The sequence below is a fragment of the Culex quinquefasciatus genome, chromosome 3, assembly GCF_015732765.1.
Source record: "Culex quinquefasciatus strain JHB chromosome 3, VPISU_Cqui_1.0_pri_paternal, whole genome shotgun sequence".
Taxonomy (NCBI): Eukaryota; Metazoa; Arthropoda; class Insecta; order Diptera; family Culicidae; genus Culex; species Culex quinquefasciatus.
The window spans coordinates 134,714,684-134,733,701 of NC_051863.1; the positions used below are offsets into that span (position 1 = coordinate 134,714,684).

Sequence of the window (19,018 nt, forward strand, 5' to 3'; positions counted from 1 at the left end):
TTAATTAAATAGACCTTTTCACATTTTAAAATAGTATCAAACCGAGTATCAAAAATTACTTTCAAAATAAATGCAAGAAATCGTGTAAAGACTCCATTTGGCACAGCATTCTGTCTTGGTCTTCAGTCTATGAGTGTGAAATAAAAAAATCCTTTTTCGGTGAAAACAAATCACAACCACAAATGAACGAATCGCCCCCTTTGTCTGTAGTAGTGATAAACAAACGAGCTTTCGGCGAAGCTTTTCCGAAAGGACGAGAAAGCATAACAACGATGACAGAAGCTTGTTTGCCCAGGAAGTCGTTCTTCGGGGAGTGCGGGTATAGGACTCCGGCTAATTAATGTGGGTAAACCATAAAATTTGGCTTTAAAATTTGGGTTCATTTATTTACCAAAATTTGCCTGCAAAGCAATCCACTTTAACGATCCCCGGGCCTTTTGTGGTCTCTGTTGCAAGTTTCTGCTCATTTCTAGGCGTCCGAAGGTCTTTTACGCAAATGGACCGACGTTTTACTTCCCCATCCGATAGAAGGCCAGGAGGGGAATCGAACCCGCGCCCCATAGCAACTTAGCAAATTTAGATTTGCATGTTTAAATCATCGAATTGTTTCTCTTTATGAAATGAGGAAATATATTTCATCAAAAATAACAATTTTCTTTTATTTTTTTAAACTAAATATTTTTTTAAATTTACGTTTCAAATGCTGCTCAAAATTTTCGTAAAGCTTTCCTACGGCTCACACCACACAAACCGACAACTCACTGTACTATCCATTCACTCTTCAGTTGAAGCTTTATGTTTCATAGAAGAAGAAAAAACGCTGCTGCTGCTTCCGAAGAGAAGAGATGGGAAAGCTATAGTGGCTGACTCTTCCTGTGTTATCGCTTGAATGGAGACAAACCAAATTTCTGCACTTTGTTTATCAATTAAGAGTTAAAGTTGGTGTTCGGAAGCTAGGAAAACCACTCTGTAAACATCGGGAAACTTGTTTGCACCTTCAGTTACATAAAATTTACGCTAGTGGTGCTGAATCAGAACATTGGGAATAACCCACAGTGGCGGAGGCTTACTGGAGAAAAGAAAAGAACGAAAAAAAAGTTAGAACTTGCAGTCAAAGTCTATTTATAGATGAGGTAAGTCATTGAGGTTTTTTTTTTTTGGTTGAAGAACTGAACTGATTTGTTGAAGTAATGCATTAAGATATTCGTGTTACATGGATTGATTTGGAATTCATGTAAAACAAAATACCTTTTCCTTGTTATTATTTGTGTTGGAATGTCCTTGAACGGCCAATCAAGTCGTGATATCCTGTGTGGGTATACATATTTGTAGGTAGATCATTTATATACAATATTTTTCCATTCGTTTGTACGCAGTCAAAACTTGGAGGATAGTCCAGTGTCGGACAGCAAAATGGACATATCGGAAACTACCACATCTCAGGACTCTCCTGATCATTGTTATTCCCCGGACGTGGAGGAATGTGGCATCGGATACCCCAGCATTAGACGCGTCGACGGCCACACAAGTAGCAATGACATCATTTACGCTGCGGAAAGCATTGCGGCGCCTTCTAATGCAAATCACTCGAAAGAAGAATATCTCGACAATCAAAGCAGTGGTGGTCCGCCAACTCTGAACGTAAAGGCAGCAGCAGCGAATCGGGGACCCAATAGTGGCCTAACGCCCGTCAGTAGTCATCCGCTGATGCTGATGTCGCCAACGGGCAGCGAGTCGGATTCGTCCGAGCTGGCCAATCTAGCGAGCAAGAACCACGACAAGGTTCGCAACTATTACCACTTTCCGGACGTGGTGCCGGCCAGCGAGAAACCGCCGCTGCGGCTAGCGAATCCTTATCCAAATCGAACCACAACGACGACGACGACCAGAACTACGACTTCGTCTACCACCAGGACCACTACGTCGACCCTGGACGTGATAAACAACATAGATAATGCTAATAACGTTAAGAAAACGGGTCTGTTGAGAGATGCTAGCCCGGTAAGTTGAGGATTTTAGGTGTTTTAGCTTCTTTAACATACTGGAACAATCATTGGCAATAAGATCCATCAATTCGAATTAACTTAGAACGCTCATGACTAAGATACATTGTATATCTTCCAGGACTTCCTCAGCAGCGGATCCGAGCCGGATTTGTCACAGTTTCAGGCCTCGGTGACGCCTACCTTCCAATCTGTAGCCCTAGTGCAGTCCCAGTCGGGTTCCCAGTTGCAGCAGCAACAATCCTTCGAACACAAGTCCATCTCGCCGAGGTTGCACGAGCGACGAAATGTCCCCCTGTCCACCGACCTTTTGGTGGACGACATCAGTTCACTCGAGGAAACTGTCTCCAATCATAGCGTGGACGACCTGCAGCAGAATCTGGTCTCGTTGAGCCCGTCCTCGTCCATACTGGACGATAACGGGTTCAACGTGGATATCGACGATGACTTTTTGGAAGTGCCGGGAACGCCCAAAAACGGGGCAGGCAGCGGAAGTGCGCCCCAGTTGCCGCAGTATTCGGCACGTGACGAAGCACGTGATATTAGAAACTGGCAGAAAATCACGCTTCCAGACGGGAAGACGCGCGAAATCGACATGAAGGTGATTGAGCCGTACAAGCGGGTGCTGTCCCACGGAGGGTACCTGCAGGCTGGTGGCCACAACGCCATCGTAGTGTTCAGCGCGTGTCACTTGCCTGATCGGTCGCGGGCCGACTATCACTATGTGATGAATAACCTGTTTTTGTACGTAGTTAAAACCTTAGAACAGTTGGTTACTGAAGACTACGTTCTGGTCTACTTGCATGGGGGATCCAGCCGGAACAACGTGCCGCCGTTTCCGTGGCTTAAAAAGTATGGTTTTGCCGTTATAATGAAGATTTCGTGTCTAATAGTTTTGTTTGCAGATGCTATCAACTTCTTGATAGAAGACTCCGGAAGAGCTTGAAGAATCTCTACATGGTGCATCCTACATTTTGGCTGAAATCTGTCGTCTGGATGGCGCGTCCTTTCATCAGGTATTCAAACTTTTGATTTAATCATTTAAAATTAAACTCTCTAGCCTAATTTGACAGCTAGCGAAACGTTACCTTTATGTTGAATAACCTTAGACGTGGCCAATGTCAATCAACATAGAGGTGACTTAAACTCAAAATCGTTAACTGTCAAACGAAGAGCGTCGATACAACACGCAGAAGAATAAGGCATATTTGAATCGACAAAACATTTTGTTGATTTGAAAATCACGATTTTTGTTGAATCAACGCTAAACGTCAAAGGAACTTTTTTATAACAACAAAAGATTTTTGTGGAATTGAGAAAATCATGGTTTGTTTCAACGCAACATCGGCGTTGATTAAATTCAACAAAATTTTTGTTGAAACAAACCTCGTTTAGGCTGATTCTACAAAACATTTTTCTGCGTGAACGAAAAATAAACACGATTCTCAAATTATCCATTCCACTCTCAGCTCAAAGTTTTGGCGCAAGCTGGTCTACGTGAAAACGCTCGAGGAGCTCTATCAGCTGGTGCCGGTCGAGCGGGCGGCCGTTCCGGACAAGGTTAAAAACTACGACTGTCGTCACTCCTAACTTGGATCCCCCCGTCAGCCCCAACCGTCGCCGCACGCTGAAACAATCGATCTCATCGGGGGTGGCTTCCGGCTTTACGCAGGACACCGTCGCACCCGTTTCAGTTGACATCCGTCATAGTCGTCGTCGTCGTTCATCGGACCGCCGCGCAAGAGACATTCATCAATACGCATCATACGCATATTTCAGGCAAACCACATTTCGGAGCAACTTAACTGTACATCATATCGACCTAGTCAAAATGAGATGAAACCGCATATATTTGTGTGTATGATAGCTGTTGGCAATATTCACAAGGGAAGAGATGGTAAGAGGACGAAGAAAATGAAAAGCAATGATTTCATCGAGAGGCACTTGTTAAAAAAATAGGTAAGAATATGTGAATGTTTTACAATTGTCCAGTTCAGTTAATTCAAATGTGATCTTGTAACCAGTATCCGTGTTCTGCGGCAAACAATGTGACCGTAAAGTGACGAATGAAACAGTGTATCCGACTTATAATCATATTTTTCATATCATTTCCATAGGACACCCCTTGTTGAGAAACAACTTTTTTCACGCAGTTGAGTACAGCCCTGAGTTTGACAGACAATAGCGTCTCCACCTCGGGAAGGCAAATGACGCGTCGAAACATTGTGGCATTTATCACCTGGGGGAGATATGCCCTAGCGCATAGATTGAATCTAAATGATTTCATTATTCTCAAAAAGTATTTTTAAATATAATTTGTCACGTTATATGAAACGCATTCAAATAGACAATTTTATAAATATTTTACTGGAAAGAGTTGTAATGTCAAGATATTGCTGCATAATATTTAGAATAATTTAAATCTAAAAGAAAACATCCCAATAAAACTAATAGCAATAAGACAAAACAAATAACTTCAAGCTATTTATGTCATTAGCATTTACACACATGCATACGCATTAGAGAATCATCCCGGCTTAATGTGAAACTGTAGCGTTCAGAGAGAACAGAGTGTATACATGTAGAAGCTGCAAGACTGCTGCATTGTTTCACGCCATCGATGCGTTGAAAATTAATGTAAGGAAATAAAACAAAAGTGATTACATGTCAACGGTATGGGTAAATTTCCAACAATACATACAATAAAATATTGATCGGAGTAACGTAAGAGCAACCACCGAATGATGCTGAAAACGAACACTGTGTACTTGAGTGTAATGACCAGATAGAATTATCCAACAATCTCCGCGTTACAACTGAAACTGAATGCTTTGTAGAAGTTGAATATTCACAAAAAAAAAAACAAATCGCCTAATTTATTTTCTCTTCGCTGAAATAGTAGAAAAAACCTGCTAAGGCATTTGGTTTACAAGCACAACCACACAGCAAAAAAAAATAAATGCAACATCAAGCACGTGTACTTTTTAGATTTTCACATTCGATGGGGTTCTTGTCCCAATTTGTTGTCTAAAAAAACCGCAACGTAGAGAAAAAAATATTTATATATAAAAATGAAAGAAGAACGAAAGCCTAAGGTAGATAAACTCGATAGATTCAATAAATATACGCACCTACCTGACCTTATTCCTGAACTCAAACACACAGAAAAAAACACAAGACATTCACCAAACATATTGAACATTATATTCGATGCATTTACATACCGGATTGTGTGAAGATTGAAACAAAAAAAAACTGTACCAGCTAAACCCACAAGAGATTAAGCGAGAGATAATAAAAATCAACTATGATCACATACTTGAACGGTGTCCAACAAATTTTGATGACAAGTTCATTCATAAAAAATATGGATTTCCTACACACAAAGAAAAAATACTCTAAATTTAAAAAGATCGTTCGTTGGATTAAAAGTTTGCGTTGGTGAATATTCGTAGAAAGTCCAAACTTTTCAATTTAAAAGTTGGAAAGTTTTTGATACTACCATGGATTTATGGAACAAAATCGTTGTATTGGTAAAAGTATTTTACTTTTAATTGGAAAAGAAACCTGTTATGGCAAGAATACACAACATTTAGCACTACAGGGATACTTTCAGAAAAATGTGCTTGGTTTTTTACATTTATTTAAAAAACATTAAACAGTATGTTACAAAAACACTTCTTTTTTTGTATTTAACGCTTCTCCACTAGCTTCTGCTCCATACGGTACGCCACCGGTCACTTCCGAATACCCCAGGCTGGACGGTTCCAGATGGAGGCTTCGACGCGCGACAGCAGTGTAACACGATGGTCACTTTTCCGGCCTGTGCTAACATGTTTGTGGTTTCAACAAACATGTTTGTCATTGCCACGGCCTGACATGTTTGTAAATACAATAAACATTTGGGATCATTTAACAAACGTGATTGTTGATTCAAGGATCATTTTTGTGAAAATAAAAAGCCGGTGTAGGCTTTTCTTCTTTTTCTTTGTTTTCTTTATATAAATTATTGTATACAAATTTACATAGGACTTTAAGACCCATTTTTATTTTATTTAATGATTTTCTACAGTCGAATCAGACTTTACCCATCATGGACTGCGGCAAAAAAGATGTACCGTCATCTGGGGCGAATCGGGACACATGGGGCGAATTGGGACAGCTGTTTTAGTCAGGTTCTTGCGCTACATTTTGATATTTTTGATTGATTTCGGTTAGAACAGATACAGATCAACTAAATTTGTGCATCGAATTCCTAATTTGAAGCTTTTGAATGCTTTAAAAACTGCTGTCCCTATTCAGACTGTAGTCCCGCTTCGCCCCAGTTGACGGTATTTTTTCGTCCCCGAAAGCTTATGAAAAAAAAATCGGATTCCACTTTTCGTGATACAAGGGAAGTAAAAAATGTATTTTTTGCAATTCCGTCGTGAAACTACTTACTTTTCCTGTCATTCTTGAACGACGAAATAGCCTATTTTTCTGTACCAATAATAACAGAATCGAATAGCAACACTTTTCAATATAAATGCTGAAAAGTTTTACTTTTCAGCACTGAAATGGGTGCTGAAAAGTTGAACTTTTCAGCACTTGTATCGAAAAGTAACACTTTTCAACATTTTTTTGATTTAAACGTTTTATAGACAAAATACATGAAAATTCGAGTTAAAATTTCACTCAATGGGTGTTTTTTGGAATTGGGTACTAAAGCCCTATGTCAATTTTTATGTACAGCGGTAAAAAACACGATTAAAAACCATTTCTGATCACTTTTTTTCATTTTAATGCAATTTTTTTTTTGACAAGACAACATTTTTTCGATGGATCAACTATGGTCCCCTTGGAACGAGCTGTCAAGTAGGAGCTTTTCTGTCAAGAAGGACCGCGAGGTTAATTTTTCAAAATTGATTTAAAAATACATTTTAATCTCTTTGTGGTCGTACAAAGGGTCATTGTACTCAGAAAAATAAGCTTCATCGCTGTAAACAATAATATCAGCAATCTAAGCTTCATTTTAGGACCCAATTGGAAAAATTGTATTTATCCAACTCGGTGAACCTCGTTGGATAAATGTACGACTCGTGTTGAAAAAATCCTCTTTTTGCTAAAAAAAAATAATAAATATTGAAATGCCATAGTTTTGGATAGTTTCAACATTGGCATTGATAATTTTGCATTTAACTTTGATTTCAGCTGATTCCACTCAAATTTTCTTTGAAATTTTGAATTTTTTCGAATTTTTTTTTTGCCTCCTTATTTTTCGGGCCTATGTTGAGGGGGGGGGGGGACAATAACTTTAAATACAAAAGTATTCAGAAATGGTTTTTAATCAAGTTTTTAATTGTTTTTTACTGTTCTACATAAAACTTGACATAATTCAAGCTTGTGAACGAATCAAAATTGGGTACCGAAAAGCTTGAACGAAGAAAACAAAGGCTGGCAGCATTTACCCAAAACTGATCATTTCAAACCCCGCGTGTAATCTCAAGCTGAGGGCTAACTTGACGCACTGTGCCAAAGGAAAAAAAAACAATAATGGCGTCATCCTGTTTGGAAGTTTGAAAAATAAACCTCCGCACCTTTGATTCCAAATCGCAGCAACCATGGACTTAAACTCGAGTCTCCGCGGTGACAGCCAGCTGGACTTTTCGCTCAACTCCAGCTTGGACCCGGCAGGCGACCAAAAACGGCGAAGGTAGGAGGAATTTCCGGATTTCCCGGGTGTTTTGTTGTGTTGCGGTAGGTACCTTAAACCCGAAAACATTTAAATTTCTTTTAGCTCATCCCGATCGATCAAACGGAAACGTTTCGACGACGAGATTGTCGAGTTCAGTTTGGGGCTGCCGCCGGTGCAGATTAAAAGTGGCGTTGCGGGGAATCGAACACGAACTGTTTCGCAAACCCTTGCGTTCGGATCTCCGGCTGTTCCCGTGACGGCGGCAGTAGCGACAGCTGTAGCGGGGCCTAGTATTGTTCAACCGGCACCCCCGGCCGCTGTTTCCGTATCTCCTGCGACCGTCGAACCTCCGCTGATTGTTCCCGTTCCGCAGACTCCGGTGGCTGCGGTTCCGCAAATTCCGGTCGTCCCGACGATGCCGCTTCCGCCGCCGACGGTTCCGAATCCCGCGACGAGTATGCTCCAGCAGCTGAACTCGAATGCGTCGGTCAACGAGAAGAAGAAATCGCTCAAGGCTAGCAAGAAGAACAAGAAGAAGGGCGGAGGGCAAACGTTGGCCACGAAAGATCTGGGTCGGTGGAAGCCGGTGGACGATCTGGCGCTGATCACCGGGATCCTGCAGACGAACGACCTGCGGATGGTGCACCGGGGAACAAAGTTTTCGTGCAAGTTTACCATCCAGGAGATGCAAGCCCGTTGGTACTCGCTGCTGTACGATGAACCCATCTCGCGGATTGCCGTGGCCGCCATGAGGAATCTGCACCCGGAAGTGGTGGAAAACGTCCAGAGCAAGGCACTTTACTCGGTGGCCGAAGAGGAGCTGCTCGGGACGATCAAGTCCAACTCGAACCCAACGCTGGAGACGTTCCAGGAGCTGCTGGACAAGAATTCAACCGTTTTCTACCAAGCTCGCACCTCGAAGGCCCTGTTCGGTCACTGGCAGCTGATGAAGCAGTATTCGCTGCTCCCGGACCAATCCGTGCAGTCGCTGCCCAAAAGTGACAACATTCTGCTTTCGTTCTCCGAAACCGAAGACCTCATCAACGACTCCGACCTGGTGGACAATCGCGACGAAACGCTCGAAATCGAACTGGCGCTGGCCGACCGCAAAAGCAAGAAGGAAATTCGCAGCCTCGAAAACGAACTGTCCCGCTGGAACGTGCTGGTCGATTCGCTGACCGGGGTCGGCTTCTCGCCCGACTTTGACAGCCAAACGCTGGCGGTGCTGCGCGGACGGCTCGTGCGCTTCCTCATGCGTTCGCGCGAGATCGTGTTTGGCCGCTCGACCAAGGACGCCACCGTCGATGTGGACTTTTCGTTGGAGGGCCCCGCGTACAAGGTGTCCCGCAAGCAGGGCACGATCAAGCTGCGCAGCAACGGGGACTTTTTCATCACGAACGAGGGCAAACGGCCGCTGTACATTGACGGGACGGCGCTGCTGTACGGGAACAAGGCCCGGTTGAACAACAATTGCGTCATTGAGGTGAGTTGGAGATGCTTTCATTTCTAGATCCAAGATTAATTTTCGGTAACCTTTCAGATCTCCAGCCTGCGGTTCATCTTCCTGATCAACCACGATCTGATCAATGCGATTCGTCACGAGAGCGCCAAAATGAACATACCTTTGAACTAAGGAGATAGCTGGCCGGAATTTCGGGACGGTTTAATTTATACCTTGTAAGCAAACATCTAGAATTAGTCGGAATAAAAACTAGCTGCTAAGAGAAAAGTCGTCGATTATTTTATGTTGCATCCGAACGTTCATAAACCTGTGGGATCCCGGGTGAACCACCCTGTGCAGAGAGAGAGAGAACGAGAGACGACATCTGGTGACGTCTATCGTTCTGCCGTTTTCCGCCATTCGTGACGACGCGCTCGAAAGAGTCACAAGTTGGATTAACTCGAAGATCAAATAAATCTCGTTAGATTATTAATCCTCCGGCTTTTATTATTCGCCTCGTCCGTTCCCCTACAGTGGTGACCCGCGACGTTCGAAAGTTTACCGGTTCCGACGGAAAACCTGCGAAAAAACGTTTTTTTCACGCGAAAAACAAAGGGGGACATAACCTCGAAATGTCTAACCCGCCGCCAGCCAACCAAGAAGGGAACGCAAGCAACATGCAAGCTGTCGCGGCCGTCGGTGTCAAGCTTCCAGATTTCTGGAAAACGGACCCGGAAATGTGGTTTGCGCAAGCGGAGGCGCAATTTACTTTGGCCAACATCACACGCGACGACACAAAGTACTCCCACATCGTGGCCAAAGTCGATCAAACCGTGATTTGCCACATTGCCGACCTGGTCCACCGCCCCCCGCTTGAGAACAAGTACAACGCAGTGAAGGAGAGACTGATTGGCCGTTTCGCTTTGTCCCCTCAAGCCAGACTGGAAGGACTGCTTGGAACGCACGACCTTGGAGATTTGCGTCCCTCCCACCTTCTCGCAAAGATGCAGGAACTCTCGTCGGGATTGGGAGTTGAGTCCGCGCTGCTGCGGATGCTCTTTCTGCAGAAACTGCCAACGAACGTCAGAGGAATCCTCTCGATTTGCAACGAGTCGCTAGCGAACATTGCGTTGATGGCAGACAAAATGATCGAAACTATGTCAGCAAACGTGGCATCCGTGAGCAAGCCGGAAGGGCTTCCGACCTCCGAAACCGACGATCTCAAGGCACAGGTTGCAGCTCTCACAGCTGAGGTCAAGCGGATGAGGATCCAGCCCTCGCGTTCCCGCAGTCGATCTCTGTCCCGAGCTCGGGACGACGCTCGCTCTCCGTCCAGAAATCGAGATGACGTGTGTTGGTATCATCGCAAGTACGGAAACAACGCTCGACAGTGCCGTGAACCGTGCACGTTTTCTCCAAAAAACTAGATGTCGGCCCATCTCAAACGGCGGAGGTGGGTGGAGCTTCAACAAGTCGTCGTCTTGTCGTCTACGACAGATCATCCAAAACAAGATTCCTGATCGATTCAGGGTCCGACGTGTCCCTGATTCCCGCGAGCAGAGGTGACCGGACCGGAGGCGAGATACCTTTTCACCTACACGCCGCAAACGGCTCAAGCATCAAGGCGTACTCCAAGAAATTCCTGTGCACGGATCTGGGACTGAGGCGGAAATTTGTGTGGAGCTTCCTGGTTGCGGATGTCGGCATGGCGATCCTCGGCGCTGACTTTCTGGCGCACTACGGGCTGATCATCGATCTCAAGCACCAGCGCCTGATCGACAACACGACGAAGCTGCATTCGCTTGGTGGAATGATGACGGCAACGGTCCACAGTGTCACGTTCGTCGACGAACAGAACCCGTTTCGGGACCTGCTGCACGAATTCCAAGAAATTACTGTGCCTTTCTCACTCCGGTGCCAACCAACCCACGATGTAACTCACCACATCGTAACGAAAGGCCCTCCTGCTGCGTGCAAGGTGCGAAGACTGCATCCCGATAAAGCGAAGGCCGCGAAGGAAGAATTCCAGTTGATGATGGACCTGGGCATCTGCAGACCGTCGAGTAGCAGCTGGGCAAGTCCACTGCATTGTGTCCCGAAGAAAAATGGCCAGTGGCGGTTCGTCGGGGACTACCGGCAGCTCAACAAAATCACAGCACCCGACCGGTACCCGGTGCCTCACATCCACGACCTGCTCAACACGCTGACCGGTAAGTCGATATTCACGACACTCGACCTGGAACGAGCTTATCACCAGATACCGGTAGAAGAGTCGGACATCCCCAAAACAGCAGTGATAACACCGTTTGGCCTTTTTGAATTCACTCGCATGCAATTTGGGTTGATGAATGCCAGCCAAACGTTTCAACGCTTCATGGACCGTTTGTTTGCAGATCTTGACTTCGTTGTGAAGTTCATTGACGACATCTGCATCGCGTCCACGTCCATGGAAGAGCATCGCCGCCACGTTCGCATTGTGCTAGAACGGTTGCACGCCAACGGCCTGGTGATCAACGTCGCCAAAAGCCAGTTCGCTAAGACAGAAGTGAATTTCCTCGGCTATGTGGTAAGCGAAACTGGAATTCGTCCGCTCCCGGAACGGGTCAAGGCTGTGCGAGACTTCCCAACGCCGTCAACGGTTCGTGAGCTGAGAAGGTTTCTGGCGTTAGTGAATGTCTACAAGAGGTTCATTCCACACGCCTCCGACATTCAGGCAGACCTTCGAAAGCTGATCCCCGGGAACCGGAAGAATGACACGCGGAAAGTGCAGTGGACCGAGGAATCGAGAGCAAGCTTTGAAAACTGCAAATCATCTCTATCTTCATCTGCGCTCTTGACGTATCCGGATTCGAGGAAGCTACTAGGGCTGATGATCGACGCGTCCAATACTGCTGCTGGAGCTGTTTTGCAGCAATTTGACGGCAAGTCCTGGGAACCACTCGGATTCTACTCCGAGAAGTTTAACGACGCACAGAAGAAGTACTCCACTTTCGGCAGAGAACTGACAGCAATGAAAATGGCCGTTCAGTACTTCCGGCATTTCCTGGAGGGGAGGAGTTTCACCATCTTCACGGACCACCGGCCTCTCACGCACGCGATTACTACAACATCCAGTAGCCGTCTTCCTCACGAAGAGCGATACTTGAGGTTCGTTGCCGAGTTCACCACGGACATCCGACACATCAGCGGAGTTGACAACGTTGTGGCTGATGCACTTTCTCGCGTCGACGCTGTCCAGTGCACCATCGACTTCGAGCAGCTGGCGAAGGACCAAGAGAACGACGTCGAGTTGGAGAATCTGGTGAAGTCACCCACAAGCTCGTTGAAGCTTGTACAGAAGCATTTCTCGCACTGTCGCAAACCGGTCTACTGCGACATCTCGATCCCGAACATCCAGCGCCCTTACGTCCCGAAGAAGCAGCGGCAGTCGGTTCTGGAGAAATTCCACGGTTTGGCACACCCTGGTGTGCGGGCATCTCGAAAGCTTATCTCGCAACGGTATGTGTGGCCATCGCACTATGGTACATTGGGTGGCCAAGTTTCAAAAAAGTGACCTTCTCCAAATATTTTTTGGTATTTTTTTCTCGAAAGTAAACATTCTAACTAAGAAAAATCCAAATTTTCAAAGCTGTAAGTTTGTTCGTTACGGAGATACGCAAGCTGAAAGTCAAAAAATGGAGTAAAAAACTAGCGTTTTTCGTAAAAAAGGCTGATTGTTTAATTTTAACATAGCTCAGCCATTTTAAATATTTTATTAGGACAATTATACATCATTGGAAAGGTAATGATATAAGCTTTTAAACTATTGACAGATAAAATGTTATTTCCAGACTAAAAACTGAAGTTTTCATCGTATAACTGGAGCATTTTTTGACAAAACTTATTTTTTGTGTTTGTTAATCGAGTACTTTTTGCTAACCGATGCTAAACATGAAACTAAGGTCACTTAAAAGATTGGATCATAATCTAACATTGCTGAAATTTCCAGCCTGCGATTTTTTGCGTTTTCGGAGATATGCCATTTTGAACATTTACGTTTTATCAAAATTTGCTGCAATCTACATATGCGCCCGTTTATTTCACTTGCTTTGCTACCTACTTCGTGGGCATCGTCGCTTCAAAAATCAATACCTGGTTTCAAGAAGTTCGAAATGACTTTATTGGAATTTTCTGTTGCCTACATTTAAAATTGAGTACCTTAGTCAAAATAAGGTATTCGTACCGAAGTTTCTCAAGCGAAATTGGAGAATCTCAGTTTGATACCGAAAAAGTATTCAGCAAAATATTGACATAGCATGATGAATTTCAGCGATCAATCCATGAAACTGATCCACATTTAAGTTCTATGTTGGTTAGTACAAAACATCATAAAAAGTACCTTTAACATATCCTGAAGCCGTCAGAAACTCTATAATCAAATGAATTTTCATGAACAAGAACATCAGGATTAGTAAGAATATGTTTTGTTTTTTATCGTTTTACTTCATAATTAATATTTTGAATAAAATTAATTTTTCTGTTATTTGATTTAACAATTCAAATTTTCGCTATTTATGCCCGTAAAGGGTAGGTGCACTATGGGGTTTCAGGCGGCCATAAATCGAAAAACCGACATACTCTAATTATTTTTTTGGTATTTTTTTTCGAAAATAAACATTCTAACTAAGAAAAATCCGGAGTTTGAAAGTTGTAGGTTCAAAATTCACTGAATTGCAGACCTTCAAAGGCGAAAATGGTAAGAAAAAACATGTTTTTTGACAAAAAAATGATTATTTTTCATAGTTGTACTGTGTAGCTGTTTATGTATTTTTTCCTGCATCATTATATATATTTAGAAAGGTAATTGATTCAACTTTTCAATAACATTTTACAAAACACACTTTTATAGGCTAAAAAAAAATAAAAATCCAAAAATATGGATTTTTATTCAAAATTTAGTTTTTTTCAACTTTGTTAATGGAGTCCTTTTTTGTGTGCATTTGTGCGATCTGAAAATTTTGCAGCTTAAAATTTGAACCATGTCCTAACTTGTCTCCAAATTTCAAAGTGCACTTATGTGCACTTTTGAGTTATTCCATTTTGAACATTTTGATTCATGCAAGGAAATTAATGATTTCGCGTATACGCTTGGTTAAAATCACATTATTTACCTGCAGAGGCAGAAATGACGTACCTGCTATGTACGTTTTGAAATTGATTTGATATTCATGACTTTGTTGGTACTTAGGTACGTTTGATAAAATTAGAAATTCCTATTCTAAGTATTTTACAGAAACGATTCGTCGAATATTCATATCAGTTCGTTGTTGTGTTCTTTTGAAAATATGGATAACAAGCTAACCCCGACAAACTTCGTCTTGTCATTTTTTCACTTCTTGCCGTTTTTAGCCTCCTGTGATCAAAATTTGATTTTACGCAACTTTTCCCATTCAATCTGCAGATATTCCGGAATTGGTTCCGAGTGGCCAAAATTGTCACTCTTTAGCGTAAGAACCTTCTTTGGGCTTATACGAACCTAACGCAGCAAAGAGCGCTCCGATCCGACTTTCCGTTATCAACTGATTCGCGTTCGAACAAAACCGTCGAAATTTTTTATATATATAGATAATACCGTAGTGTCCCTGTACGATATAACGAAGCACTATTCTGAAACGTGAGAACTGCTTTCGAGTATATATGTAAAAATTACAACATTGCAGAACCATCACATGATCAACTCAGGGAAAAACCACAGAGGAAAAACTACCGATGTTGTTCTGTAGCTTCAAAACGAGGTATACAAAAGCCCATAGAAGAAGTTCATATTTTGAGTAATCTAACGACAATCGGTTACATTGTGATTTTGATTTAGAAGAATTTATCGTGGAAAACGTGGATTTTGCAAGTGGATCAACAAAAAACGTGGACGAGAATCCATACAATGTTCCATAAAATAAACCGTCTAAAATTCTAAAACACCGCAAAAATCAAATTTTAATTGGATTGAGAGGGGGGGGGGGGGGTCTTCAAAGAGGGGTGGATTTTAACTCAAGAGGAAGGGGAGGGAGATTGAACGTAAATCAGAAACTTTAACATAGCATAAACCGCCATTCCGTGCATCAAATAGACAGAGCAAGAATATTAAAATTCACCACTTTAATGCATGTGGCCTCAAATATATGAAAAAAATAAAAATTAAACTTTTTTTTTGAAAAATATCAAAATTAATTTGTTTTCATTATACTAAGTACAAACAAGACAAAAAAGCAAAAAAAAATATTTTTGGCCGCTCGCTTATATGGAAATACCCCATAGTGAGGTGGGGCGTGGGGGTGGGTCTCAAGTTATATGGCATGGACTCACAAAAAGAAACACACAGCAGTAAATAATAAATATTTGACTTTAAATGGATTAAGGTGAAATCGGTCCACATCTATTTGGGCTTCTTATTCTTGTTCTTCTTTTTCTTATCCATCATTGAAATCATTGATCATCTGCAATATATTTGTGTTGGTAAAATAACCACACACACTACTACTAACCGAGTTTGTTTACTAACATTACATAACATAGTTTTGATTGTTTTGACAGCCTTTTTTGTAAAAGTTTATTAATTCGTCAAGTAAAATGTTGTAAGAATATTCGCAATTTTTCAAATCCAATTCGTGTGTAATCCAGACTTATTAGGAGTCTATTTTCTGGCCATTTCAACCGCATGGTCACCAATTTCAGAGGACTCAGAATCATTTCAGCAATTCTAGATGCCAATTTTGTATAACAAAAGGTGAATTTGGGGAATCTGGGTTAGAAATTTGTTAGTTTTTTTTTTTTTTAGAAAATTCATCGTATAACAAAAAATATTCACGTTTTTTGAACTAAAGCAAAACTCATTTTTCATAATTTAATGACTTTTATTTTTCTTCTGAAACATCTGTAATACATCTTATAAAAATTACATTACGTAAAACTAACTTATGCTAAAGCACTTCACTTTTTGATACAGTTCCGATTTTTGGCGTTGTGCGTCTCGTAAAAGTTGCTGCCAAGGCCCTGCTTTGCCCCTTGGCTAACATTTGCTTTTCTTCACCTTTTTGAACCGCATCGTCGACGTTGATGGCACTCTTGTGGACCGCCTTACCCTTCTCCGCTTCTTACTTGTCTTCGTCTTCGAAGTTCTCCCTCGATGAACAAGGACCGGGCTTCCATTGAGTCACGATCACCTTGCTTACTCTGACCACCGGCAAAGATCCACTCTCGGACCCGTTCTTTCATCCACTATCATTCCGCTCCAAATCCTGGTCCTTCCGATCAACCGATTCCATCACACTCTGGGTCACACACTACAAATCGTCGTGTTGAAGGTCACCCCGTGAATATTTCGCCGTCTCGGAACTTTTGCAGTGACTTTTACTCCAGCCGGTCCAGGAAGCCCTGGGCAGAACTCAAGTTTGGTTGGGGGAACATTTGTCAGCAGGTTTGGCTTTCGATTGGACAGGGCGGGACGAAACTTCTAACACTGTTTATCAAAGGCTTGCCGCGCTGCGGTTGTCGATAACTTGATCTTGCTGGGGTCGTTGGGCAACGCGACAAACTCGCAGTTCCGATAGATGTCTTGCAGCTGCCATCCTCGGAACAATACCATGGCTTCGACGAGTCCGAAATACAATTTCCTACACGGCAGTTTTCGGGCCAGACAGAAAGCCATTTTCTTCACCTCGGTCGCCTGAATCGAGCACCTTCGGGCGACGTTTGGCCAGAGCCGAAGCCGGTTCCGGCAAATCCAGATTCAAAAAAGTTCTTCAGATATGAAAACAGATGTGATTTGCTGAAAACAAAACTAATGAAATATTGAATTCAACATTATTTCACCGAACTCACTCTTGGCGCTACAAAATTCCGTTTCTCCGAAGCTACTACCAACTTTGGCCGGAACTCTACCACTGTCTGGCCAGATTCACTTTCCTGCCGAAGAATTCGGACGCAACAGTTTCGGAAAAGAACCCTGAATTATTCGCTCCGTCACAACTAGTCCAAAATAAACAACAACAAAAGCCACTTGATTTTTGTTGGTTTTCTGCCAACTTGACAGAACGATTACGGCTCCTGATTGGCTGAAAACAGCAGTGATGCCAAATCAAGAGCGAACAAAATAATATCAAATTAGATTCTTCCTAATTTGGTAGAAAATTTTGCTCCAAGTGAATTTTTTACTTAGTAAATTGTGAGTTATATTAAATAATTAAATTCTGCTGCTATTTAGTGTGATTTAAAAGAACAAATTTATTAATTAAAATATTATTGTACATTTAAAAGCAGAATGTTGCTGGCAACCCTTTATGCATTGTTCAAAGAACGTTTGGAAACGGCTTGTACAAAGGGAATTGAAGCATTGGACTAGGTTTTAGGTACGACTTTTCAAAATATTTGTCAAGAAATGATGATTTTCAGCTTGCTGCGTAAGAACAAAGAAGAAGAAAACGAAAATTTGCTCGGTTCGGAGGCTCGGGTTTCAAAAGTTTCGGCAAATTACGAGAAAAATAACGTTTTTCGAGTAACCAAAAGTACCTTTCCTACAAGTTTTCGCCAAAACAGGATTTGCTTAGTGATATGAAGTGTACCTAGTGAGTGATTATCGGAGTTTTAATTGAAATAATGAAGGGCCCAACTTTTGTGAAGAAGACTGCAAAATTTGTTGTGAAGAAGAAGCCTGCGATTGAAAATTTGTGCTGGCTCAATATTTCAAGACATTCTGAGGTTTTTGAGTGATTAATCTCGACAAAATTTACTCTATTCGATAATTGGTGAACATACCGTGCCGGAGTAAACTTTTGGTCAAGGTAGGTGGAAAAATAGTGCTTAAAAAGCTAATATTCTGACCACGGTTGATCTCAGCTTGTCGAGTCTAAGGTTATGTTCGTTATCATTGATTTAAATTAAGGTCGAACGACGGTAGCCTTTTCCGCCATTTTTCTGATACCTTGGAATTTCACCTTAATTACGCTTAACAAAATTTTGTTGGAGGAGGAGGGAGGGGGGTGAAAGAAAGTGAAGGGAGGGGTTGTGTCCTTAAAGTGGGGATGTATTAGCTTATCCATAATTTAATAATATAAACTTGCAATACAATATATACGCAATTCTTTTGCACTTGCAAATGTATGAAAAGACTATTTATTATAAACAATCAACTATTGAAAAACATGAAAAGTCATAAAAATCGACGTATATCATTTCAATACCATACAATTACCCAAATTTGTATGAAAAAAACATTTAAAAAGCAAAAAAATAATTTGGCCGCCTGTTTGTATGGAGATGGCCCATAGTGCATCGATGAACAAAGATATTGCAAACTTCGTCAAGTCGTGCGTGAACTGTCAACGGTCGAAAATCTCACGGCACACTGTCTCGCCCCTCGGCAGTTTTGAATTGCCAAAATCACGTTTCCGTCACGTTCACATTGACTTGGTTGGTCCGCTACCAACGTCCAAAGGCTGCCGGTATCTGTTGACAGTCATCGATCGTTTCTCACGTTGGCCGGAAGCCATACCACTGTCCGATATGACAGCGAAGACGGTGGCGGAAGCGTTCTGCAGAACTTGGGTATCGAGATTTGGAGCACCGGAAACCATTACGAGCGATCAAGGAAGGCAGTTCGAGTCCGAGTTGTTCGCCGAACTCAACCACATGCTGGGAACAACTCACATTCGAACAACGGCGTATCACCCAGAAGCAAATGGGATGGTGGAGCGGTTTCACCGAACGCTGAAGGCGGCAATAATGTGCACTGACCCGACAAACTGGTACGACCGGTTGCCGCACATTCTCCTTGGCTTGCGAGCAGCTTACCGCGACGACCTGAACTGTAGTGCTGCCGAGTTAGTGTTCGGGCAATCTTTGCGGCTGCCGGGCGAATTCTTCGAC

General features: G+C 42.6%; 2 protein-coding genes across 2 annotated transcripts; both read left to right on the forward strand.

Annotated features, from left to right (window-relative positions):
• The first annotated feature begins 774 nt into the window (after positions 1-774).
• LOC6036212 (protein prune homolog 2) lies at positions 775-5,321 on the forward strand. The gene is made up of 5 exons (XM_038264819.1): positions 775-1,133; positions 1,377-2,001; positions 2,125-2,855; positions 2,909-3,019; positions 3,473-5,321. The coding sequence occupies exons 1-5, from the start codon at positions 1,129-1,131 to the stop codon at positions 3,591-3,593; spliced, it is 1,593 nt and encodes a 530-aa protein (XP_038120747.1). The 5' UTR covers positions 775-1,128; the 3' UTR covers positions 3,594-5,321.
• A 2,204-nt stretch (positions 5,322-7,525) lies between these two features.
• LOC6036210 (microspherule protein 1) lies at positions 7,526-9,404 on the forward strand. The gene is made up of 3 exons (XM_001846233.2): positions 7,526-7,695; positions 7,780-9,160; positions 9,218-9,404. Exons 1-3 carry the CDS (start codon positions 7,604-7,606, stop codon positions 9,308-9,310), a joined length of 1,566 nt encoding a protein of 521 aa, XP_001846285.2. The 5' UTR covers positions 7,526-7,603; the 3' UTR covers positions 9,311-9,404.
• Positions 9,405-19,018: the final 9,614 nt, after the last annotated feature.

Excerpts from the sequence above, each read along its gene's own strand:
- LOC6036212 (XM_038264819.1), top strand. Across the intron at positions 2,002-2,124 it reads TGTTGAGAGATGCTAGCCCG|GACTTCCTCAGCAGCGGATC; the intron begins GTAAGTTGAGGA and ends TATATCTTCCAG. Across the intron at positions 2,856-2,908 it reads CCGTTTCCGTGGCTTAAAAA|ATGCTATCAACTTCTTGATA; the intron begins GTATGGTTTTGC and ends TTTTGTTTGCAG.
- LOC6036210 (XM_001846233.2), top strand. The coding sequence starts at position 7,604 with ATGGACTTAAACTCGAGTCTCCGCGGTGACAGCCAGCTGGACTTTTCG. Across the intron at positions 7,696-7,779 it reads GGCGACCAAAAACGGCGAAG|CTCATCCCGATCGATCAAAC; the intron begins GTAGGAGGAATT and ends AATTTCTTTTAG. Across the intron at positions 9,161-9,217 it reads ACAACAATTGCGTCATTGAG|ATCTCCAGCCTGCGGTTCAT; the intron begins GTGAGTTGGAGA and ends GTAACCTTTCAG.